Source organism: Silene latifolia, chromosome 5, assembly GCF_048544455.1.
Source record: "Silene latifolia isolate original U9 population chromosome 5, ASM4854445v1, whole genome shotgun sequence".
Lineage (NCBI taxonomy): Eukaryota > Viridiplantae > Streptophyta > Magnoliopsida > Caryophyllales > Caryophyllaceae > Silene > Silene latifolia.
Window position 1 is genome coordinate 41,269,955 of NC_133530.1, and position 27,350 is coordinate 41,297,304.

At 37.7% G+C, this 27,350-nt stretch overlaps 2 protein-coding genes across 7 annotated transcripts in view; one reads left to right on the plus strand and one right to left on the minus strand.

Annotated features, from left to right (window-relative positions):
* Nucleotides 1–6,539: 6,539 nt before the first annotated feature.
* LOC141655273 (uncharacterized) lies at nt 6,540–7,535 on the plus strand. Its single transcript, XM_074462360.1, has one exon. It carries the CDS (start codon nt 6,540–6,542, stop codon nt 7,533–7,535), a length of 996 nt encoding a protein of 331 aa, XP_074318461.1.
* A 2,514-nt stretch (nt 7,536–10,049) lies between these two features.
* LOC141657323 (putative disease resistance protein RF9) overlaps nt 10,050–27,350 on the minus strand; it is a 66,838-nt gene continuing 49,537 nt past the window's right edge. For 2 of the 6 annotated variants that reach the window (XR_012548716.1, XR_012548715.1), the window contains exons 6-7: nt 13,026–13,163; nt 11,719–12,923 (exon numbers count right to left, since the gene is read on the minus strand). The gene's annotated coding sequence lies outside the window, so the exon portion shown is untranslated. Of the gene's footprint in view, nt 10,800–11,718; nt 12,924–13,025; nt 13,164–27,350 lie in introns of those variants that run through there. The other 4 variants (XR_012548721.1, XR_012548718.1, XR_012548717.1 and 1 more) reach the window with 4 other exon arrangements.

The following is a 27,350-nucleotide window of genomic DNA, read 5'->3' on the forward strand; positions in this document are numbered from 1 at the left end:
CCACCACTGGTATCTGATCAACTGTCGGACTCTCTATCCGGTCATCTCTCACATGGCACAAGATCAAAGGGCATCCCTTCCTCAGATAAGACTTCAAGGTGACAACTGCAATCAACTTAACTTTGGGTTTGACTAGAAACCCACGATAAGACACACTAACACCCTTAGGCCCTCTCAAAGACACTTTCTTTTGATGACAGTCTATCTTAGCTTTATACTTTCCCAACCAATCCATCCCGACTATCATCTCAAAACCGTCAAAAGGAAACTCTAGCAAGTTTACAGGTAGATCAACTTGCCCAACTATCATAGATACATCTCTAAACAACCTCCCACATGATACAGACTCACCCGAAGGTATGAAAAATTTCTCACTTACAGACTCATATACCCTCAAACCCAACCGTTTAACATGACTCGAAGATACAAACGACTGAGACGCTCCCGAATCAAACAAAACAAAGGTATGAACACCGTTAACAAGAGAAGTACCAGTGATAACATGTGCATCCTCCTTAGCTGCTTTCTTGTCCATCATGAACAACTTTCCACTGGTATTCTGTCCACCTCCCTGGACAGTACTGGCTGATGTGGTCGGTTTAGCACCCGACCCCTGATTGTTGTTGTTGTTCGTAGCTGGTTTCTGATAAGAATTACCGCCATTGCGGTTACCTCCACCCTGATAGCTCTGACTTCCCTGGTTAGACCATGACCCACCTGGTCTGTTGCTCGCATAGCTCTGTGCAGGTCCCTGAGAATAGCTCCCCCGAGCCGATCCCTGAAAAGCTCCCAGTGCACTCGTGCACTCATGTCTCTTGTGGCCTACACCACCACAGCCATAGCAGGTCATCCCCCAACTACCACTACCACTCACACGGCCACGCCCAAAGGAAGCCCCAGCACTGAATCCCGACCCAGAAGAAAACCCTCTAGCTTGGGTGTGGTTGCCTTTCTTATGACTAGATTGGCCACCACCCTCACTCTCAGCCTTTGTTTTCTCACTCACTCTCTCTTGAGCCATCTCCACCAACCTCTCAGCTCTCCCAGCCCTCTCATAAGCTTCCTTAACATCGGTAAGGACTCCCACGGGTAACTTATCCATAATCTTGGGTGTCAACCCTCTCTCAAACCTCGGCCGCTGTGTTCTCCTCACTCAAACCCATATCCTCAAGATACCTAGACTTCTCATTAAACTCGCTTGTAGTACTCAAAGAATCGACATATCAGATGTCATCTTAAACCCATCAAACTCCTCCCTCAGCTTACTCCTCACATGCTCCGGTACAAACTCTTTCCTCATAGCCCTCCTAAACTCTTCCCAAGGTATAGCAGGTAAGCCCTGGTTCGTATACATCTCCCTAGCACTCACCTTCACCGTATCCCACCACTTGCCAGCTGCCTCCCTCAGGTAGAACGCAACTTGTTCTACTCTCATCTCATCAGGACAGTGAACCAGGTCTAGTATGTTCTCCATCTCACGATGCCAGTTGTCAATAAGGTTTGATTCCCCGGTTTCCGTGTACTCTTTTGGGTTAAACCTCGCTATATAGAGACTGATCTTAGAGTGATCAACCTCCTTATCCTTATTCACTTTCATTAAGGCCTCAGTAAGAGCATCTTGGTGCTCCAACATCTTAACGATATCATCCATATTAATGGTCTCAGCTCTCGCATAATACGCGTTTCTCTTGGGCGGCATCTTGAAACTATATAAGAAAGGGTAGATATAAACATACGCACTAAAACCTCAAAACACGAAAGCGGACTACCCAGAACACACTCGATCGAGTGCCTACCCCTACTCGATCGAGTAAGAGGCTACTCGATCGAGTGCCCACCATACTTGATCGAGTGCCTCGACATCAGACCTCAAACAGACCTTCTGATCTCTAACATACTCGACCGAGTAGCCAGGCTACTCGATCGAGTGACCCCCTACTCGATCGAGTGCCCGAGGTACTCGATCGAGTGTCCAAAAACTCGATTCTGGATGCAAAATAGTCAAATACCCACTCGATCGAGTCAGACCCACTCGATCGAGTCATGCTAACTCGAATATGCTACCCGCATGCTATATCATATCCCAACATATAAAACAACTTTATAAACACAACATTATATCATAGTTAAGCATACTATGCCACTCAACTCTTCATATGATTAACGAAACAACTATATCATGTTATCAAACGCCACATAGTAAACATCCAACATGCTTCATATTCAAACAACAGTTCTATATTCTGCATCATCCTTTCATTCACAAACTCAACCTCCTACTCCAAACATCCAACAATTACCGCATACATCACCACATCCACACACAAGCTAACAAACAACACATAGACCTTGACATACACCCCCCAAATGACCGGTTCAAAATTGTAGGGCGAGTTCGCGACTTTAGGACGTCTCCCAAGCGTTTGCATTAGCTCCTACAACCTTTACCCCGGGTTCATTTTAATTGACTCCCTATATTCATTAAGTTCATTGGTTACAGGTTTCAGGATCGTCGCTCTGATACCATTTTGTAACACCCCCATACTCCAAGTGCCTTACCAGGACCACCCAGGTATAAGGATGTTACCATCTCGGTTACCCGAGGCAATGATAATCAAATAAACAATAATGAAACAACGTTTAAATAGAAATACTTTAGTGAAAGGTTACAATCCAAAAACCAAACCAAAATACGTATATATGTTCTCAAACCAACTCGTCTTCACCGATCTAATCGAAATGTTTATGAAGACTACTAAGCTACAAATGAAGACTTCTATCATCGACGGTGGCACATCCTAAATATCCCAAGACTCAACTCATACCGCTCAATATCTGCTCACCATCCCCGAATGGATCACCGCAGTTTTTAAAACAATAAACCGGGTCAAGATTATTCACACAATTTATATAACCAACAATACGATAAGCAAGATAGCTCAAGCAGTCACACACAATCACCCACTCCAATCAATCTCCGTCACCGACCGTCCACTGGACCAGCCCTGCCAGTGGGGGACCGCAGCCGTACCCACCAAATCCCCACTCATCATACCGAGCGATAACCCTGTCCCATTAATGTGCACATCCCCTCCCGTGGCGGGTTGCACGGAGGGCGAAACTAGGGCGTGAAGCCACTCCCGCAAGTGACTCCACTCAGCCGAGAACGCATCTCGAGAACCAGAGACAAATAATCAGCAATCACAATACAACATCCACAATCGTCTGAATCAAACAACAATCACTAACTACAGCACAATCACCACACATTATGTAATTAATACTGAGTAGGGAAACCCTACCTGGAAAGCACAACAATCAGACGATCTCACAGCTGATATAAAAAAGCTTCCTCTACGAATCCTCCTCCTAACATACAAACATATAATCACTACCAAGCATAAAATACCACAAAACCCCCAAATCCCAACATTAGGGCTTAACCAACTTTAAAGAAATACTATAAAAACGGTATATAGGTCTTACCCTCGACGCAAGGATCACAACGATATAAAGAAAGGTGAAATCCGACCTTCCAAGCTCCGAGATTTGCCAACAATGCGATTAAAGCGAATGACGTAGTTTGATTTCTCTTCTCACAGTGATTAGGTTTTAAAAAGTGTTTTAAGAATAATGACGGAAGTATTATATACTCTAATCGCATTATTAACAAAACCCGAGAAATCATCCCCCGTAAACCGGCTACTCGATCGAGTAGCTAAGGTACTCGATCGAGTGCCCCCTTACTCGATCGAGTATCCACGTTACTCGATCGAGTACCCAACAGGTCAGAAACTATTTTATTCTGCAACTCGCCCTTACTCGACAGAGTAAGGCCTACTCGATAGAGTACCCCAAGACTCATAAATACGTAGTATTACATCCATGACACTCATAATATCAAAAATCAAGGTTAAAATTTTCGAATTTATTTCGAGAAAAATATAGTTGCTATTTATCGGTTTTATCAAATAAAATATCTAAAGCATATGAAAATTAATCCAATCAATGTTCCAACTTTAGATCTGATATGAGGGATAATAATGAGACCTAAAATAATTTTATCATGTTATGTATTTGGTTTTAGCCATTTTTGCTAAAATAGTCACTATTTATGTCATTTTTACACTAAAAATTCATAAATCATGCAAGGTGAATCGTGTTCATCTCAAATTTTACACACAGTGAGTAAAAGGTGCATGTGACAACATATTAAAATTTCATGGCCTGTTTTGAAGTTTAACTAACTTTAACCTTTTTACCTCCATTTATGTCATTTTTATCTCATAAAAATCATAAATCATGCAATATTAATCAAATTAATACGAATTTTTACATACAATAAGTAAAATATACATGTGAGGTCATATGAAAATTTCAAGGTCAGAAACTTAGTCTAACTATTTTTAGCATTTTGAACACCATTTTACTCAATAAAATGTAATAAAATTACTAAAAATCATTAAAAGGAGCCATAAATTACCTTAAATCATCAAAATAACCTAAATTTATTTTAGGACCAGAATATATAACATGCAAAAATTTCTTGGCTTTTATCCTCATAAATCACAAATTTCTATTTTTATATGTTATACTTTTAACTCGGAAAAACAATAACTGATTATGCATGCAATAACCATAGCTCATGATACCACTTGAAAGGATTCTGTAACCCTCTAATTAAACTATTTTAATTATAGATCTAATTTACTCATTAAACTAGATATTGATCTTATGCATGCATAACAAAATTAAAACAAAGATTAATAAGAAAGCTTCTTACAATGCGAAAATCGGATTTGGGGCACAAGTAAGATCACCTTTCTTACTTGTTCTTGAGCTAAAAAATAATGGATGATTCCTTTAGGGCTCGCTTGGAATGGGAGTAATTATTAAGGGAGTAATAGACGCTAAAATAAGAAGAAATGGAAGCAGATTGGTGATTTGTGGTGGTTGTGGAAGGTGGAAAGAGGTGGTGAGGGAGGAATTATTACATCCATATGGAGGTAATGCATTACTTGAGGGGGGAGGTGGGTTATTATTACCCCCTTAATGGATAGACTATTACACTATCTTCTTCCATTTTTATCTCCAACCTCCATCACTTTCCTCCATTTTCTAGTTCATTTAATCTCTATTACCCCCTTAATAGTTACTCCCATTCCAAGCGAGCCCTTAGTCTCAATAGTATGAGAACCTCCTATTAGTTGCACCAAGACAATTCCCTTAAAACTACTAAATAATTGACTAGATTACTTTAGTAGCCATCCTTAAAATATAATCTAATATTATTTTGTATTACTACTTCTAGTAATATATATATATATATATATATATATATATATATATATATATATATGAGATTTTTAGAACAATTATTTTTCTAAAACTTATTTTAGAGAGATAGGATGAAAGTAAGAAGTATGGAAAAATATTAAGAATGAATTGTCAAGATAAGAACAAATCTTATTATTGTATATAAGTGGTAAAACCGGTGGGGGTGTGGCCATCAAGCCAACGCATGCCCTTCACTTTTTTTCTTTTGTTCTTCTCAAAAAAAAAAAACTAGGGTGTAGTCTAGTCTATAAAGGTTAATCATTGTGTTTTCCACTTATTAAAACAATTAAGCATTTAACCTTACACACCCATAAAAACCGGTGCCCATATGTAATATAGAGTCCATTTTATTTTTGTCAATTTGTCATTTTGTCATATAATGTGTGACATGTGACATGTAACATGTTATTAATAATATTAATGCATATTTAACAATAAAATATCATTAAATACATTAATTTAATTATATACAATAATTGACTAGTAATTCACAATTACAAGTAAATAAAACGGTCCATGTTAATATAACCCACAAGACATTGCAATTATAATTAACCATTCATTCTTAATTTAATTGTTTCATAAACAATATATTTTAGTAATATAACATCTTAATTACTAAAACGAATCTTATTTAATCAAATTACAATAAGATTCATATTCTTACTCACATTCGTGAATTGTTTCATTTTAAGGAATTAATTAATCTATATCATTATACAATTAATTAATTTTATCTATTAAGAAGATCGTCACTCAAGTGTGACCTTTAGGAATCAACTGATCACCACCATATAAACGACAGTAATGTCAAACTCTAGTAAGCCAATCATTACCGATTAATGTTGACCAGTTGACTTATAAAAAGAATCATCCCTTTACGTATTCGTATTATGAGTTTCAATAATGTGATCGCACTATTGTTGAGGACACATACTCCAATAACCTGATCACATTTGTAAAAGAAGAAGGTGACATTATTAGTTATACTCAAATGTCACCGTTAGAATAAAGATATTTGTTTGTTTGGTCTACTTGAGACAAAAATAAAAAATAAAGCCTTGCATAAGGCATTAGGTAGTTTTAATTCTTGGTGTATTTCAACTAATAATGTTTATCATAGTGGTGGGAGGATTTGGATTCTTTGGCAACCTCAGGCCTATAGGGTCCACTTCCTGGATTATAATGCACAGTTCATACACATGAAAGTTGAGTCTTTGCTTAACAGGAATGTTTTCTACTTGACCATGGTCTATGCCTTTAATGGTGCTCAAGAAAGAGAGCCTCTTTGGGCTCATTTGAGGAGGATTTCTCATCTGGTTAATGGTCCATGGGCTATAGCTGGGGATTTTAATTGTGTTTTATCTGCTGCTGAAAGGATTGGTGGTAATTCTCCTTCTTCTGAGATGGACTCCTTCAGAGCTTGTGTGGATGATTGTGGAGTGATTGATATTACCAGTGTTGGGTCTGTCTTCACGTGGAACAATAAACAGAAACCAGAGGCTAGAATCTATAGTAGGTTGGATAGATTCCTTATTAATAAAGATTGGAGTGACCACATGCCTGATGCCTATGCACACTTCCTCCCTGAAGGCCTATATGATCATACTCCTTGCATTGTTAGTCAGTCTCAACAGGTTAAGTGTAAGGGCAGCTTCAAATATTTTAATATGTGGGGAGGGTCTGCAAACTTTCTCCCTACAATCAGAAGGAATTGGGATAGGGCATTGCCTGGCAATCATATGTTCAAGCTTGCAAAAAACCTGAAATTGCTTAAACCTGCCTTGAAGGAGTTGAACAGGGATAGATTTAGTAATATTGAACAAGCTACTAATATTCTACAAAGAGAAGTTCGATGTTGCTTGGAAGATATTGGCAAGGATCCTTCAAATTTGCAGCTCATTGAGGAGGAATTTAGGGCAATACAGGAACTCAAGGAGTTAAGTGAGGCAAGAGATAAGTTTTTAGCCAAAAAATCTAAGCAAGTTTGGATTCAGGATGGTGATGCTAATAGTGCTTTCTTTCATGGGATGCTCAAGAAGAGGAGAGCTGGCAATAAGGTTATCATGGTTGAAGATATGAATGGTAATCTGTGTGATAGCCCTGCAAAAATTCAATCTGCCTTTCTTGAGTACTATCAACAACTGCTTGGGACGAGTCAGGAAACTAGTAAGGTTCACAAGAGAATAATTGATTAGGGACCTAAATGCACTGATGAGATGGCTGGTAGTCTACTGGTACCTGTCACAACAAAGGAGATTAGGGATGCTATGTTTAGTATCCCTGACATTAAATCTCCTGGCCCTGATGGGTATACAAGTAGATTCTTTAAGGATGCATGGAATGAGATTGGAGGGAAGTGGTTACTCTTTGTCAAGGACTTTTTCCTTAACAAGAAGTTGTTGAGACAGGTGAATGCTACAAATTTAACTTTGATCCCTAAATGTGAAAGACCCAAGAGTGTGTTACAGTTTCGTCCTATAGCCTGCTGCAATGTGATTTACAAGGTGATTTCTAAGCTTTTATGTGCAAGGCTAGCCACTGTGTTACCCCAGCTAGTTGATCAAAATCAGGGGGCCTTTGTTCAAAATAGAAGCATACAGGAAAATATTCTCATATGTCAAGATCTTATCAGGTTGTATGAATGGCCAAATACTTCCCCAAGATGCCTATTCAAAATAGACTTGCAAAAAGCCTATGACACTGTGGAGTGGAATTTCGTGGATCAGATGTTGGTAATGCTTCATTTCCCTTCTGACTTTAGAACTATGATCATAGAGTGCATTACCACTGCTTCCTTCTCAATTTCCATCAATGGTGAGATGTTTGGCTACTTTAAGGGTCAAAGAGGTCTGAGACAAGGAGACCCTCTTTCTCCTCTTATATTTACTCTATGTATGGAGTACTTGACTAGGACTCTTAAGTATGTTGCTGGTAAGTATGATTTCAAGTATCACCCTATGTGCAAAGAGATGAAGCTAGCTAGTCTGATGTTTGCTGATGATGTGCTGTTCTTTAGTAAAGGGGAGGCTCAGTCTATGATGATTTTACTCCAGTCTTTTACCACTTTCTCAAAAGCCAGTGGATTGAAAATAAGTGCTTCAAAATCAAATGCCTACTTTAGGGGAGTATCAGAGGAGCTAAAGAAGGATATCTTAAAAGTTTCTGGTTTTTCTGAGGGGTCTTTGCCATTCAAATACCTTGGTATGCCTATTCAAACGACTAGATTGAAGAAGCAGGACTGTGAGTGTTTAGTAGAGAAGATCTATGCAAGAATTCATAGCTATGGCGCCAGGAGATTCTCATATGCAGGGAGACTAGTATTAGTTAAAGCAGTACTGACTTCTCTGCATTCTTACTAGGCCTCCATGTTTGTCCTTCCTAAGGGCATTATTGCTAAGATTGAGGCAGTGTGTAGAAACTTCCTCTGGGATAATAGCACTGATTATAGAAGAGTACCCTTGGTGGCATGGAATACTGTATGCAAGCCAAAGGAGGAAGGTGGCCTTGGGATTAAAGATCAGGAGATGTGTAACCAAGCTATGGTTGGGAGACTGGCTAACTGGGTTGCTGAGAAGAGGGACTCTATCTGGGTTCGTTGGGTGGCTACTAACTATCTCAAGGGGCAGGACTAGATGGAGTACCACCCTAGTAACAACTCGAGTTGGGTGTGGAGGAGGATCTGTAGAGTGAAGCAGATTATTGCAGCAGGTTATGTTGATGGAGTGTGGGATGTTCAGCATACTGGCTATACCCCTGCTGGTTGCTATGAATGGCTTAAGGGGGCGGGAGCTACTGTGTAGTGGTTCAGGGCAGTTTGGAGTGATTGGGTTGTTCCAAAGCACCAATTTCTGGGTTGGCTGTTTGCTCATGGGGCACTGAGAACTAATGATAAGCTGCTGCTGTATGGCTAGATATTGATGATAAATGCTATCTTTGTGGACAGGCTGCAGAATGCATGAATCATGTGTTTTTTGGGTGTAGTTACAGCAAGCAGGTGATCAACTGGTTGAATCAGTTATCTGCTCTCATTCTCCCTGATCAGCACATTCTGGAGTGGTGCGTGGATAGACAGGGGTCTAAGGTGCAGAAGGGGGTACAGGCTGCAGTAGGAATGGGAGCAATATACCATGTGTGGCATCAGAGAAACTGCAGCAAGAATGAATGTGTGCTGATGATACCAAAGAGGGTAGCTGAATTGATTATAGCAGAGGTCAGAATGAGGGTTCGAAGACGAGATGAGAAGGATCTAACCATTGGTGATAAAGATTGGCTGAAAACTATGAATTTCTTGTAAAAGTTATAAGGCTCCTTATGTAATTACCTTTTTTTACTCTATTTATAATATAATCACATTCCACAAAAAAAAAAAAAATGTCACCGTTCTTTGTCATAAACTAAGTTTATTTTGGTTCCTTTGTCACTTTTCAAATGTGGGATTCTGTATGTGAGGAATTTAGCTGTAGATGATACCATTGTTTTAACAAATTTTTATTTACATGGTTACATACTAAAGCTAACATGGTGGCTTAACTGTAAACATGAGAACAACAGTGACTAGTCAGAGGCACAAACCAATATTATTAACATGGGAACAACAGTGACTAATCATGGTGACATATATGTCATTGTTGCAAATGCGACCACCTTATCAGAGACATGTACCTATGTTGGAGCGTTCTGACTTCAACTTAACATGATAACAACCGTGCTTTATAACTTGCTGACATTTATGGACATCATCAAAATGTTACTACTTTACTACAACACTGTGACCATGTTTGTTCACATATGTCACAATATTTGTAGATCATAAGGTTGTTACAGTACAAGGAGTGTTTGGCATCTTCAAAATTTAACTACATTACTGGTAATACTAATACCACATTAGTCTACACATGTCAACACATTGATAGATCATAAGTTGTTAACAAAACAAGGACTATTGAACAATTCCTTCACTGCACGAAGGACCAAATACATCATTATCAATAAACGACAGTTACGTTAACGACCTATGCCCCTACTTCATTTCTTCTTACTGGCAGGCTTTGTTGTTGGACGATTTGGGACACGAGCGACGTCCTTAGCGCAATTATAAACGAGGCCTCCTGGTGGACGGTCTCTAGCACGAGTGTACCTGAGCTCATAAGAGTGGGCTGGTGCTGTTCGCCAAGGTCATATATCCCCAAATGAAACGAGTGTGAGAGAACCACGTTATCCAATGCCTGGTCCACCTGATCAAGCATGACAATGAAGTCAGCATAGAATACGGGGTCGTTATCCAATTTCTGCGTGAAGGTCTCTTCTGCTTCACCCGCTTCTCCAACATCTGCGTCCTGCTGTCGCCGCACCTGCTGAGACAGGGGAGGACCCGCCTTCATTTCTGTTGCTATTTGATGATGTAAGCGTGATTTCAATTGCTGGTTCCTCTTTGACTGGTCCCATTTCAGTACACACGCCTACACATTGACAAATATGGATTACGATAATATTTAACTAACCTGAATACACTAATATAATGTTCAACAAACCTACATATAATGTAACATTTTCACACACTACGTATCACACCTACGATGCTCACATTTTAACAGTCAATCAGAATGTAACAACCTTTAGTTAGAATGTTACCATTTTAAGTTTTCAACAAACTCAACATGTTGTCACATTTCATACTACAACACTTATATATCACAGCTATGATGGTCACATGTCAACAGTCTATAAGAATGTAACCATCTTTAGTCAAATGTGACCATTTTGAGTTTTTAGACATAGAACATGCTGTCACATTTCATACTAAAACAACTACATATCATAACTACCATGGTCACATTTAACAGTAAATCATAATGCAACCATCTTAAGTCATAATGTCACCATTTTAAGTTTTACACACACACACACAACATGCTATCACATTTCATACTACAACACCTACATATCACGCTATGATGGTCACATGTTAACAGTCCATAAGAATGTAACCATCTTTAGTCAAAATGTCACCCTATAGAGTTTTATACACACAGAACATGCTGTCACATTTAATACTAAAACAACTACATATCACAACTACCATAGTCACATTTTAAAAGTAAATCATAATGTAACCATCTTAAGTCAGAATGTCACCATTTTAAGTTTTACACACACACAACATGCTATCACATTTCATACTACAACACCTACATATCACAGTTATGATGGTCACATGTTAACAGTCCATAAGAATGTAATCATCTTTAGTCAAAATGTCACCCTTTAGAGTTTTAAACACACAGAACATGCTGTCACATTTCATACAAAAACAACTACATATCATAACTACCATGGTCACATTTAAAAGTAAAGCATAATGCAACTATCAAGTCAGAATGTTACCATTTTAAGTTTTAAACATACACAACCCGCTGTCACATTTCATACTACAACGCCTACATATCACAACTATCATGGTCACATATTAACAGTAAATCAAAATGTAACCAACTTTAGTCAAAATGTCACCATTTTAAGTTTTTAACACATAACATGCTGTCAAATTTCAGATTGCAATAGAGTAAGGCTTGTCTTCGTATATCATACAGTATAAATTTATTTTGAATGCTAAACAAGTGCTGGGACTTATGTCGTTATACAGACGGCGGAGTTCCTTATCAGTAGGGAGGTCATCTGGTAATCGCAAAGACACAGTCCTACACCCATTATCCTCTGCAATGGTACTTTCCTCAGTTGGACGAGCTGCTTCCTGCACGATAGCTTCCACTTCAGGGCTGACCCTTTCAACCGTAAGTTGGTAGAATGACTTTTCCAGATTATTGGAGATCAGATACGTCTTCAGATCCTACACCCCTATACCAAAGCCCCTATGGACAGTGTAAGCTTTGCATTCCTCTTTAACTCGCTGCTTCATTGCGTCATAGGTCCAATGTCTTATAAAGGGTAGTGTACTCTTCGCGGGCTCACCCCTCCAAATCAGTCGGTAAAAGTAGAGTAACTGAAAGAACATTAGGCAACCCCCAATGCTTTTGGATTCGTTGTCCTTCCATGAATCCACTGAGTGGTCAAAACGATCAAGAACGTAAGAGCACCAGTCCATCTTCGGAATGGCACCTACATCCTCCACCGCCCCAATCAACCTCGTGTCAACACGATTGTGAACTGTTGGAGCCAATAACGATCCCATTGCAAACAACACAAACATTTTCTTAAAATCTGATCCACCTTGTACCAATTGCAACATCTCACCTCTAACCTTGTCCAATTGTATATCTTTCTTCGGTAAAGCAATGAACTTCTCTCTCCAATTGTGCACTAGCTCTTTATCGTCTGTAACCGTCGGCACATCCTCACTTGTACACGGTAACATGAACACATCATAAACATCATGTTTACTTATTGCGAAATGGACAAACGTATTAAATAAGAGCAGCCTTGTATGAATAAACTTAGATGCCTTCAGCTCTAAAAGCCCTCTGAACCCAATATCTTCAACTTCCTTCCTCTGAGCTGTCGATAAGTGCTCAATGACATAGTGTAGGGAAGCTGGTGACCCATACCCCTCGACCCCCTTTAATTTCCTATATCCGGACACAATTAATTAGACGTTAAAGAAAACAGTTAACATAGTAACATGAATAGAAACAGTTGATCAGACACAATAAAATGGTCACATAGTTTACCAGGATGGTCAATATACGTTCCTTCATTTTTCTGTATTTTTTTTTCCAACCACTGCCCCCTCGGTAACTTTCTCTTCGTGCTTTGGCCAACCTCTACCTCTTTCGAGATTTGGCCGACAGTTGCCACTTTGAGAGACCCTGCTTGCACATGAAAAGCTAAGATGGTAAAAAAATGTCCAGCTCACTTAAACACAGGTACATCACATGTAAGAACACTACTACAGATACAGGCCATAACAACGGGTAAAAACCGTTGTAAAAACAAAAAGCGGACGTTGTTAAAGCGGCCGTTGTAAAAGGTATTTACAACGGTTAGGTTATTTACTAAAACAGTTGTTGAAAGTATTCACCACGGTTAAAAGCCGTTGTTGTTGCGAGTAAACCGTTGTGGAAAGTGTTTCAAAAATTTGGTGGGAATAATATAACAACGGTTATCATATAAATAACCGTTGTTGTATCTTTCCCACCAAAATTGTGAAGACTTTTAACAACGGGTATACGCTAAATAACCGTTGTTGAAAGAGGTAGTAACAACGGTTCTTCGTTTAAAACCTGTTGTTGAATATTATGCGCGGGTATTTGTGAAAGGTATTTACAACGGTTTTTGTTTTAGTAACCGTTTTTATTACGAACTCCTAATTTTTTTAAAAATTAAATTTGTTTCATGCCATTCAAAAACCTGCATATATCAGCAGCGCCATATATCAGCACCAACATAAATCACAGCTGGGTTCATCAGAACTCAATAGATTCAATTCAACCACAACAGCAGCATCATATATACTTACAAGGAGTTAACTTTACATGAACTAAGATCATTCCCTAACTTCAACAAAAAATTTACTAAGCTGATCTAAGCTCTGAGTATCATGCATTTAGCCTTCAGCATTGTTATGTTCTAAGACGTATTTGCCCAACATGTCCCTTACCTCGTCTATATGTTGCCATTTGTACTACTAAAGTTCTTGTGGCGCGCTGATTACATACTGCGGAAAAAACAAATACAAGACATTATTGTAACAACATACATCATTCAGCATAGCAACATCATGGTATAGCAGCAAGCAAGACAACATCAGCTCTAATTTTAAAAAAAGTAATAAACACATTATTAAATTACTAACCTTTTCTGGAATAAGGATATATCTTCGCATAATAATCTCCAACATGATCCGACAAACGTAGTATCCACATTGTATGCTATCCGGCTGGCGAGGGACCTATTATTACATAAAAACAAAGAGACGAGAGAAGGCCCACATCAGAATCTTGCACTTTAGGTATTGTATTAGTATTAAACACAGATTTTTGCACTTAAGGTATTGTATTTGAGCACGTACCCCTGTTATCGTAATAAAAGTAGGGCCATCATCAGAATCTTTCGTGGGTTGATCCTGCTCGTTAGCTCTTTTCTTCTCAAAGGCCCTTTTTTTTTTAAAAAAAAAAGAGGCAGAAACTCATATTTTTGGGGCAAAAATGAGCTTTTTGCTATAAATAAAAATTGAAACTTAATGTTAATATAAATAAATCAGTATTATAAACTTACTTAATAATCAAGCCTTTAAAATTCTCGCTTGGTAGTCCATGCAAAGAGTCCAACCAAAAAACTTTCTTCTTCGTCGGCATAATGGCTGCTAGCACCCAATGAGTCCTACATCAAGAGACATCATCATTATTAACAAGTACATATATTAGTTATGAAAATGCAATTGTAGGGGGAAACGTAATATTAATTTGTTTATTACCAGTTTTCATTATAAGGGGCAAAAACCAGCTTCTTGGTTGTCGCCAATTGCTGAGCAATATAATCTACCCGATCTTCTAACTAAAAAATTGTGATATCCATAGATAAAACATAGGGGCACAGGAATCCTTATTGATCACATGGAATCTTGTTCTCGGGGATCACTCTCAATTTCAATATCCTATATTATTACGGTATTAATTCCGGTATTTAAAACACTATCTAGTAGTCAGAATATTAGAATATGAAATGATTTATAAGAAACTTACTTCATCCAAACAAATAGGTGTTGGACATCAATCTCGTCTAAGCCAACCCAAATGGCTAGCATCTCCCATGACATAATTGCTTCGCGCTCAACCCCTACAATATGCTCCTCGAGCGGAATAATTATCAATTGCTCGCTTGCTATGCGATGGCTAGCCTCCGAATGCAGTTTTATCATCGTCACCGTTCTTACTTTTAGCATGTAATCCTTCCCAGAATATTTTGTGGAGTTTAAACTCCTAACATCTTTCAGTTCGGGGAAATAATGCTTCTCTGATTTTGTGCTACTACCACCAGCCTACACATGTAGATAATTAAAATAATAAAAAATCCAAAGGTAACATATCCTAGCTAGCTAGTTGGAGTAATAAAAATGAAAGAGTACTTAACTAAATACCTCATCAACCTGCTCTTTCAATGATGAGGCGAGTAGCAGGTATATGACGGGGACTTAGGCTTATCCGTCTTTTTTGTCCCCTACACAAAATTTCCATGCTTTTTAGAAATACAGAAAAATATAAATAAAGGGAGGTTTTAAAAAAAATGGAGAAGTTAATTAAATACCTCATCAAGTTGTTGTTTCGACGAGGTAGTTGGCATGTCTGGGGACTTAGACTTATCCGCCTTAGCCGGCTTTTTTGTTCCCTACAAAAAATTTCCATGCTTTTTAGAAATACAGAAAAAATATAAATAAAGAGAGGTTTTTAAAAAAATGGAGAAGTTAATTAAATACCTCATCAAGTTGTTGTCTCGACGAGGTAGTTGGCATGTCTGGGGACTTAGGCTTATCCGCCTTAGCCGGCTTTTTTGTTCCCTACAAAAAATTTCCATGCTTTTTAGAAATACAGAAAAAATATAAATAAAGGGAGGTTTTTTAAAAAAAAATGGAGAAGTTAATTAAATACCTCATCAAGTTGTTGTCTCGACGAGGTAGTTGACATGTATAGGGACTTAGGCTTATCCGCCTTAGCCGGCTTTTTTGTTCCCTACAAAAAAAAATAACATATAAATTTAACATATAAAAAAAAATTCAACAATTAAAAATTTAACATATAAAGGTATTTTTTCTAACCCCAATTGCTTTCGGCTGAGGTGGGGACGAACGAGCCAGGAAGATGTGAGATTCAGGCCATTGGATGAAACTTCCAACCGCATCTCCCAGAATGGTAATGTCGTCACGAACTGGGACGGGCAGTTGAAAGTTTTCATGGCCTGGAAAGACTTGATTATATCCACTTTTCTATGATTCGGCAAAAGTTTTTCGCCATGAACAACCACTACGCTTTCACTTGATTTGGTGGGCACTTCTACGAGAACCCGGCCAACACGCACAATTGTTTTCTCGAATTTAGGGTCGCAAGAATAACTACCCTCCCGTTTTACGGCCAAGAATACACATACATTATTATATCCCAAAATTTAATAGAATTCATATAAATTTAACTAATTAAACACTTCATGCATACCTTACAAAACAGTGAACCGACTTGAAGGGGATGTATCTTTCTTGTTTTCCATCACCGTCTTCTTAAGTTGCATCTTCTTTTCGGACTCATTATTTACCTAAAAAATTAACCAATGGCACGATGTCGGGTTATAGCATTAGAGCCGGCAGGGAACACACCCCCGATCTTACCCCCCCCCCCAAAAAAAAAAAATAAGGAAGTATTAGGCACCTGATCGGCTTTAGTTGTTACAACTTCAGAAGCATTAGGTACCTGATCTTTCTGTATCTCGCTGACCGATACTTCCTTCTCATGTATTGCCAAGGAAGTAGTGTTCTCGGCCTCTTGACCAATCTGTTGTACCTTACCCCCTTTAATGACATCCGCCATCATCTTTAATTCTTCTTCGGAAGGCTTGCCTCCAGCATTCATCTTTAGTAGTACGGATGCCAATAACTGAACCTGCGTGCCAAGAATGTAATGTTTCAGCAATTTGTATCCCAACAATAACATGTGAATTGAACTTAAATGAAAATATTAGAATAAATGGTACCGTGTCAGCCTTCTCAGCCTTAGTCTTCCTTTTCTTCTTTTTCGGGGCAGTTGTCCCATAATATTTCGTTACTCCAACCTGTAACGGGACGCCCCTCAACCGACCTGGATGTTCGGGTCAGCGAATCGCTCTAGCAAGAACGTCATCACGACCATTGGGAGTGAATTTCCCTTCTTCTACCTCCTTCAATACCTTGTCCTATAATATATTAAATAAACTTCAAATTATATTTGTGACTAAAATAATAAAGTTAGTAATGAACTCGTCTTAATAAAATAATGCTTACTATGTTGGCCAACACTTCCTCATCATATTTGTCACGCGACCGGGATCCTTTAGGCGTGTGCCCTTCTTTATAAGTTACATGCCGATCCAAGTCGGTCACTCCCTTTGCCACCTACACATTAACATGGTAACAGTTATACATGTAAATGTGTATCAAGTCCAAGTGTGATTAAAAAAATCAAATCTCACAGGGGAATGCATGCTACTTACGAGGTTGTCTTCTATCAATCTGTAACCGCCTCGAGAACCATACCATTTTGTGGGAATTATCTGTATGCTTCCCATTAAATATAAGGATTATAACGATTTATAATGATGAATGCGAGTCATAAAATAAATTACATAAACAAAAGGTAGAGAATTAAGGAATAACCTTCGGTCCTAGCTAATATGGCCTATGAACAATATCGCAATGATATTCTCCTATCAGTTGCACCCAAGATGATGTGAGATATGCCTTTGTTCTTTTGCTAGAATCGATCCCCAATTTTCTGTAAAAATTATTTAGGGTTTTTGTGTTTTTCTTTTGATGAGAGGAGGCTAGGTCAAAATTAGGTTAAAGAGAGAGAGAGAGAGAGAGAGAGAGAGAAATGATCTCCCTTTCTACCCTAATATAACCGAAAAAACAAGAGGAAGAAAAATAGGAAGATTTTTTTCTTTCTTTTTTTCTTTCATTCGGTTTTTAGCAGAAAATCAAAGATAGGAGGATAAAATCCTCTTATTTTTAGATGTTTCCATAATGTATAAAAATGTGTATCTTTTTATAAATTGTCAATTATATTGATATGTATTAATAAGACTACACACAACGGCTTGCAGTCGATTTATTAATACCGGTCTGTCAACATTTATACTGACAATATTGTATAATATATACATTAACTATAAATATCGCATATTTATAATTAGCTTATTAAATATAACCGATTACATTTAATTACAAATTAACATATTAATTCGTCCAAGCTAACATTATATACATTAATTAAATAACTTATTATATTCAATTTACGAATTGACAGTTAATTCGTCTCAGCTAATATTATTTAATCGGCATTAAATAATCGTCTCATCAACACGTTGACTAACTGTTTAGTCATATAAGGCATCAATGTGATTACATTTCCATAACCACATCTCTCAAACACATCCTTTAGGTGTGACTTTTAGGGACCAGTTGATCACCGCCATCAGTATGATAATAACGTCAAACTTTCTAGCAAGCCAACCGTTATTAAGTAATCGTTAATCAACTGATAAAATACGAAATATACCGTTGTGAACCTATAAGAGATTTATAAATGTTATCACACTAATTTGTGGAGGACACAAGCTCCTACAAACTCCCACTTGTCCTCACAAGTGTATGTGCGATAACCGATTCTCATATCCTAAAATTTCTCCCACTCAATGTAAAACAATTTGCAAAATCCGTATTCACAAAGGTCGTATTTTACAAGTGATCAATATCAAGAGTGGTTTCCCCCACTAGAGAGTAACTTAACTGATAAACGAATCATCATTCGAGCATGGCCATGCATTTCAGTTACAACTCCTCGAGTGGCCCTGAGAAATAACTAAACCTGATAAGGGTTGGATATTTTCCTCAACTCGAATCCTGCAGATGTAGGCACAGTATGAAATGACCCAGAAAAAAATCTACTTAGTCTCCAGTTACGGCAGACCATGAGAAAGAATCCAAAGTCACCCAAAAACTTCCTTAATCTCAAGAGACAGTCGATAGTAAAAAGAATCGACTCTAGGAACACAATGGACGTCCTATCCACGGCCTGGCACCAAATGTTTTTAAACATTTAGGACTCCATTACGTTGTCACAAAAATAATTGTCCTACGAGGTATCGTTATAACCCGTATTTGTGATCGATCAGCCAACTGATTGACTTATGGCTCGTTGAACCCACCATCAATCGACTGCACAATATAATAGCCAGAGTTATCAGCTCATATGGGCGATTACGGACCAAACAAAATATAATGTAATTCAGTTCACTTTGTGGCGTTCAATGTTGTCAGTACAATCCACATGAAAACAAAATATTATATTAAAACGATGAAGTTATAAATAATATATGAAAAAGATAATGCATCAAATCCATAATCAACTACTACAACTCAGGAACACGTTTAATTCCCATGGAAATAACGTGCCCTTCATGCTTATCAAAATTCAACGATTTAGTGAGAGGGTCCGCGATGTTATCATCCGAAGCTATCTTGTCAATCACTATCTCTTCTTGCTCCACGTAATCACGGATCAGGTGAGCTTTTCGATGTACATGTCTAGATTTGTTGCTAGACTTAGGCTCCTTAGCCTGGAAGATGGCACCTCTATTGTCACAATAGATGGTGATCGGGTCATTCGAACTAGGAACTATCGTAAGTCCTTGTAAGAATTGACGCATCCATATCGCTTCCTTTGCTGCCTCCGAAGCGGCATAGTACTCGGATTCAGTAGTAGAATCTGCTACAACACTCTGTTTGGAACTCTTCCAGCTGATCGCAGCACCATTAAGAGTGAAGACGAACCCAGACTAAGATTTTGAATCATCTCGATCCGTTTGGAAGCTAGCATCTGCGTAACCGATTGCGCATAGCTTAGTATCGCCTCCATAAGTCAATACCCTATCCTTAGTCCTCCGTAGGTACTTGAGGATGTTTTTAACAGCTATCCAGTGTGTTTCACCTGGATTCTTTTGGTACCGACTCGTCATACTCAATGCATATGCCACGTCTAGACGTGTGCATATCATGGCATACATGATTGATCCTATTGCAGATGCATAAGGAACACGACTCATGCGCTCAATTCCTTCAGGCGTCGTGGGTGACTGAGACTTGCTCAACTGCATCCCAGACGTCATAGGAAGGTTCCCTTTCTTGGAGTTGGTCATGCTGAACCTTTCAAGAATCTTATCCAAATAAGACTCCTGACTAAGTGATAACGTTCGTCGTGATCTATCTCAGTAGATACGGATTCCCAAAATGCGTTGCGCCTCACCCATATCTTTCATCTGGAAATGGTTCTTCAACCATCCTTTAACCTAAGATAAGAGAGGAATGTCATTCCCAATCAAGAGTATGTCATCGACATACAATATCAAGAAAACAATCTTGCTCCCACTCGACTTGATATATAAGCATGGTTCCTCGACCGATCGAGTGAAACCATACTCTTTTATCACCTGGTCGAAACGATGATTCCAACTCCGAGAAGCTTGCTTAAGTCCATAAATGGAACGCTTAAGCTTGCATACTTTCTTAGGATGTTCAGGATCTATGAAACCTTCGGGTTGCACCATGTACAACTCTTCCTCCAAATAACCGTTTAAGAAGGCGATTTTCACATCCATTTACCAAATTTCATAGTCATGAAATGCGGCAATCGCTAAGATTATCCGAATGGAACGTAGCATGACTACAGGTGCAAAAATCTCATTATAATGCAAGCCGTGCACTTGGGTGAAACCTTTTGCCACTAGTAGTGCCTTATAGGTATCTGGTTGCGCGTCTACAGAATGCTTTATTTTGTAAAGCCATTTGCATTGTAGAGGTTTTACCTTATTAGGTAAATCAACAAGATCCCATACGTCATTCTCATACATGGAGTCCATCTCGGATTGCATGGCTTCTAGCCATAGCTTTGAGTCGGAACAGGCCATAGCACCTTTATAGGTAGCGGGTTCATTACTCTCTAGGAGCAAAACGTCATTCTCCTCGACCATACCAATGTATCTGTCCGGAGGATTTGAGACTCTACCCGACCTCCTAGGTTCCTCAGGAATATTAACCGTGTCATCAGTTGGAGGAACTACTTCCTCCATCTGTTCCTCGGTTGTTGGTTCTTGAATCTCCGATAGCTCGAAGGTTCTATTACTTGTCTTGTTCTCGAGAAATTCTTTCTCTAAGAACGTCGCACTAGCCGCAAAAAAAACTCGATGTTCGGTAGGAGAATAGAAGTAATGACAAAACGTTCCTTTTGGATAACCAATAAAGTATGTCTTGACCGATCGCGGGCCGAGCTTATCCTCGTGTCTCCACTTGACATAAGCCTCGCATCCCCAAACCCGAATAAAGGACAAGTTAGGGACCGTTCCCTTCCACATTTCATATGGAGTCTTGTCGATAGCTTTAGTCGGACTTCGGTTAAGTATAAGAGCAGCTGACAAAAGAGCAAAACCCCATAATGAATCAGGTACTACCGTGTGACTCATCATGGATCGAACCATATCAAGTAAGGTTCGATTTCTCCGTTCGGACACACCATTCAATTGAGGTGTTCCTGGTGGAGTTAACTGTAAAACGATTCCACAATCTTTAAGGTGTTGATCAAACTCATTTGAAAGATATTCGCCACCCCGATCTGAACGGAGTGCTTTAACCTTTCTACCCAGTTGGTTCTCAACTCTGTTCTGGTATTCCTTGAATTTCTCAAAGGACTCACTTTTATGCTTCATTAAGTAGACATATCCGTATCTACTCAAATCGTCCGTGAAAGTGATAAAATATATATAGCCATCTCTAGCGGTAATTGACATAGGTCCACAAACATCTGTATGTATGAGTCCTAATAGGTCACTAGCGCGCATTCCAACACTTTTGAAGGAAATTCGAGTCATTTTGCCAATGATACATGATTCACACGTGCCAAATGTAGAAAAATCGAATGCGGGAATAGTCCCATTATCGACGAGTTTCTTTACACGTTTCTCATTTATGTGTCCCATTCGACAATGCCATAGATAGGTTTGATCTTTGTCACCAACCTTTTATTTCTTATTATTCATGTGTAATACTTCCGTGGTTTGATCTAAGATGTAAATTCCATTCATGGAAACTGCTTTGCCATAAATCATTTCATTTAAAGAGAAAATACAGCTATTATCCTTTATTAAAAATGAAAAACCGTCCTTATCAAGTACGGAAACTGAAATAATGTTCTTAGACAAACTGGGTACATAGTAACAGTTATTTAAAAATAACTCAAAACCACTAGGGAGTTGGATTACATATGTTCCCTTCGAGACAGCAGCAACTCTAGCTCCATTCCCGACTCGCAGGTCCACATCACCCTTTCCGAGAGGTGTGATGTTTCTTAGGCCCTGCAAATGATTACACAGATGAGAACCACAACCAGTATCAAGTACCCAAGTTCCGAAACTTGCATGGTTAATCTCAATCATATGAATATAAGATGACATACCAACAGGAATGACGCACCGCTTTTTTATGTCCTCACGGTACACGGGACAGTTCCTCCTCCAATGTCCAGTCTTGTGACAATGGTGGCACTCAATGTCACCGCCCTTGCTCTTTGCCTTGCCTTGTGAGCCACTAGTCTCACCAGGCCCACTCTTACCATTTACTGGCTTCTTAAACTTTGGCTTACCTACAGTTAGGTCGCCTGGAGCTTTGCCCTTACCTTTACTCTTGTTGGAAATCGTGAGAACATCCTGCTTCATGCTCCCACTCAATTTCACATCCTTCTCGGTCTGTACGAGAAGTGAGTGTAGCTCATGAGGACTTTTCTTTAAGTCATTCATGTAGTACTTCGCCCTGAAAAGGGCAAAACCATCATGAAGAGAATGAAGCATTCGGTAAATGACATTGCTCTCACTGATTTTGCAATCAAGTGCCTCCAATTTCTCGACATTCTCAATCATGTTAAGAATGTGTGGGCTAACCGGTTGGCCCTTTTGGAGTTTCGCATTAAACAAGCGACATGTATGCTCATAAGTAACGATTCTCGGTGCTTTTGAGAACTCGTTAGTGAGCGTGGTGAAAATCTTGTTTGCACCTTGGGCAATGAAGTGTCTCTGCAAATTGGTTTCCATTGCAAAGATGAGTACGTTCTTTATCGCACCCGCTTCCATGACGAAATCACTATAAGCAAGTGACTCGTTAATTCCTGCATTGGGGCCTGGGTTTAACGGTATTGGCTCAGTTAAGTACTTGAGCTTACCGTCGCAATGGCAAAGATTTCGTAGTGCCGCTCCCGATCCGCAAAGTTGGACCCATCATTCTTCAGTCGTGTGAACTGATTCATGTTGTCCATAAAAACTTTAAGCCAGGACTCGCGTCCAAGTGTGGCACTCGGCATTGGGATTTCGTTATTTCCAGCCATTTGTTGTAACAGTATTATCAAAATAAATGAATTCTACACTGCGTAAAGAAGAATAAAAATAATAAGCATGTGTATCGTTATGATTTTAAGTCTTAATGCAAAACTGTTATAAGCGAAGACTCAAGCATTTATACAATTGACCTCCCTCAAGAATTATATAAATGATCCCAAGACTCAATTATCTGTAAATTGATAAGCCAACCTTTTGGCTAATTCTACTGTTTAGAATTCTTGGTCGATAAATTTCTGTAAATTCTATCTTTAGTCCATCATAATGACGAGAAACTCTTCGGACTATAATGTTGAGATAAACTAAGCCAACACAAACTACTTACCCAACGTAAAAGGGGTCATATTATGCCTACCGACGAAGAAGGGATTCATAGTTGTTTGCCCTTATAAGGACTAATCTCAATTTCCGTTTTAGAGGAAGATCCAATCAACTTTATTTTAATTCATTTTAAGTGAACTAATATCTAGCATGCGTAAATGAATAAACTAAGGTGATGGCTTAAACTGAGTGACATCTGTATGTCTATGAAAACTAACATACAATATATATGAGTCAATTTTCATGCATTTTAGTAGGTGGTTTGGTTTAGGCGGAATATGATGGATAAACTATCATGTGAATGAAAAGCAATAAGAACGAAAACGTAAAAACAATAAAAAGTCCTAGTGTGGCCTATCTATCAAAATGAACATAAATACAACTTTGGAATCTATCCTTGGACCCGAGAAGCTTGTCTTGATGTTCCATCTTGATCCATGTAGCGGGAGTGAGCTCCAATCTCCATCTTTAGTCTTCTCAAAAATTACAATTTGAAAATTACATAATAAACCTATTTACATTCTAATTTCAAAATCGTAATAAATAAAGAAAACCAAACGGAGATACGAGATCTCAAATTACATTAAAAATTATGTTTCCATCATTCGAAAACAAAATTTGACTAAGGCCACACTAGGTATTACAAATTACAACCGATTGCAAAAAAAACGTAAATAAATTCATTCAACGATTCATTCAACAAAAAATGCATCAACTAAAAAAAAATTAAACATGCAAGACATAATTCTTTAATTATGTAGATTAATTTCCCAAACCACCTATTTAATTGATCAAATTAAGTGACAATTCCTCAATTACTCACTATAAATTTAATCTTAATTCATATTAAACTTGTAATATGAATTTAATCCAACATTATTTTAAACTTCTTTAAAATAATTAGGTATCTTAAAATTTTTGAACTGTTTCAAAAACATACAATCATACATTATAAAAGTAATGTACAATTATAATTATTGGCCAAAAACAACTAAAAAAAATTTTCTTTAAAATTTTTCTCGGCAAAAACCGAAACAGCCCCCCAAAAAAAAAACTTTTCTCAGTTTTTCAGCAAAAACCGAAAGGAAAAATACAGAATTTTTTTTTTATTAATTCTGCCCAATGTGAACAGTAACAGAAACAGGGAAAAAAAATTTTCTTTCTTTTCTCGACTGAAAAAAAAAAAACGAAAACAGCCCTAAAAGTTTCTTTTCAATTCGGCATTATGCCCTAAATTGCAAAAACATGATATTGATGAAAAAAATCGTTTATTGTTGCTATTAACAAGATTGGCATATTCACCTTATAATTTAAACATGTAAATTTATGAAACATGATTCTAAACAACAATTTAGAACCATTTATGCCAAAAACAATATAGCAAAAAACAATTTATCATCAACAACTAGACGATTTCCATTTACATTATAATTTAATGTTCATTAAATCAAACATCTACAAATTCATCATATAATCATTTTAACTAATTAAAACAACAATATGAAAAATCAAAATGGAAACAAATCAACAAAAAAAAACAGAAATTCAACACGGCAAAAAAAAATTGTCACGGCAAATTTTTTTTTATTCGGCCGATTGTTGTTTTTTTTTTCTTTTGTTAAAATTTTGTTTAAATTTATTTATGAAAATCATCAAAATAAAATCGTGGCCTTGGCTCTGATACCACTTGTGGGAATTATCTGTATGCTTCCCATTAAATATAAGGATTATAACGATTTATAATGATGAATGCGAGTCATAAAATAAATTACATAAACAAAAGGTAGAGAATTAAGGAATAACCTTCGGTCCTAGCTAATATGGCCTATGAACAATATCGCAATGATATTCTCCTATCAGTTGCACCCAAGATGATGTGAGATATGCCTTTGTTCTTTTGCTAGAATCGATCCCCAATTTTCTGTAAAAATTATTTAGGGTTTTTGTGCTTTTCTTTTGATGAGAGGAGGCTAGGTCAAAATTAGGTTAAAGAGAGAGAGAGAAATGATCTCCCTTTCTACCCTAATATAAGCGAAAAAACAAGAGGAAGAAAAATAGGAAGATTTTTTTTCTTTCTTTTTTTCTTTCATTCGGTTTTTAGCCGAAAATCAAAAATAGGAGGATAAAATCCTCTTATTTTTAGATGTTTCCATAATGTATAAAAATGTGTATCTTTTTATAAATTGTCAATTATATTGATATGTATTAATAAGACTACACACAACGGCTTGCAGTCGATTTATTAATACCCGTCTGTCAACATTTATACTGGCAATATTGTATAATATATACACTAACTATAAATATCGCATATTTATAATTAGCTTATTAAATATAACCGATTACATTTAATTACGAATTAACATATTAATTCGTCCATGCTAACATTATATACATTAATTAAGTATAACTTATTATATTCAATTTACGATTTGACAGTTAATTCGTCTCAGCTAATATTATTTAATCGGCATTAAATAATCGTCTCATCAACACGTTGACTAACTGTTTAGTCATATAAGACATCAATGTGATTACATTTCCATAACCACATCTCTCAAACACATCCTTTAGGTGTGACTTTTAAGGACCAGTTGATCACCGCCATCAGTATGATAATAACGTCAAACTTTTTAGCAAGCCAACCGTTATTAAGTAATCGTTAATCAACTGATAAAATACGAAGTATACCCTTGTGAACCTATAAGAGATTTATAAATGTTATCACACTAATTTGTGGAGGACACAAGCTTCAACACATTTCCCCTTCTTGCATGAAATGTTAGCACGATTTCTTCTGCTAACGGCCTTCAAATTATATAAAAGCGCAAGTAGATGAGATAATAAAAAGATTATATAAAGAACTCATTAATTAAAAAAATGATAGGTAAATCGTTAAAAGGCGAGGATATTTAACCTGAAACTTCTCACTAGTTCTCATCGCTTTGAAAAGATCCCATTGTTCCTAACTGATGGTGGAACACTTGTTTACCGGTGGGCTCTTACACATCTCCCCCGTTGCCTTGTCCACATACAACCAATCCCTAGCAACGTCACACTTCTACTGCCTTAGGACACCCCTTGCCTTCTACATTAAATACTTATCATGGCATTCATCGGCAATATCAAAGGCTTCCTTTATACGAGCCAAGTATAACTCCGCCAATTTTGGATTCAAATTTCTAACATCATCTAAATGGATAGGCACAAACTGTCTTCTGCAACATCCAATCCAACTGGATAAAAAACCCGCATTTGGATTAGTAGGGAAACCCTTCGAGCTCCATGTTATTTTAAGCGGCTCTTTAGCGGCTATAGCTGCAAGGGCTGCAGGACATTTCGTAGCACCCCTCTCACCAGGCTTATTATCATCCCCACGCTAATTATTCTTTTGACTTCTTTTCCGTTTTTCACCCATGATAATCCTAAAACCCAAATATGAATGAAATAGTAAATGAACAACTTAACAACGTCATGCAGAGTATTATCTAAAACCCTAAAGAGGAATGAAAATTTAAAACAACAGTTTGAGCTTATAAAATCCTAAACCCTAATCA

Excerpts from the sequence above, each read along its gene's own strand:
- LOC141655273 (XM_074462360.1), top strand. The coding sequence starts at position 6,540 with ATGAAAGTTGAGTCTTTGCTTAACAGGAATGTTTTCTACTTGACCATG.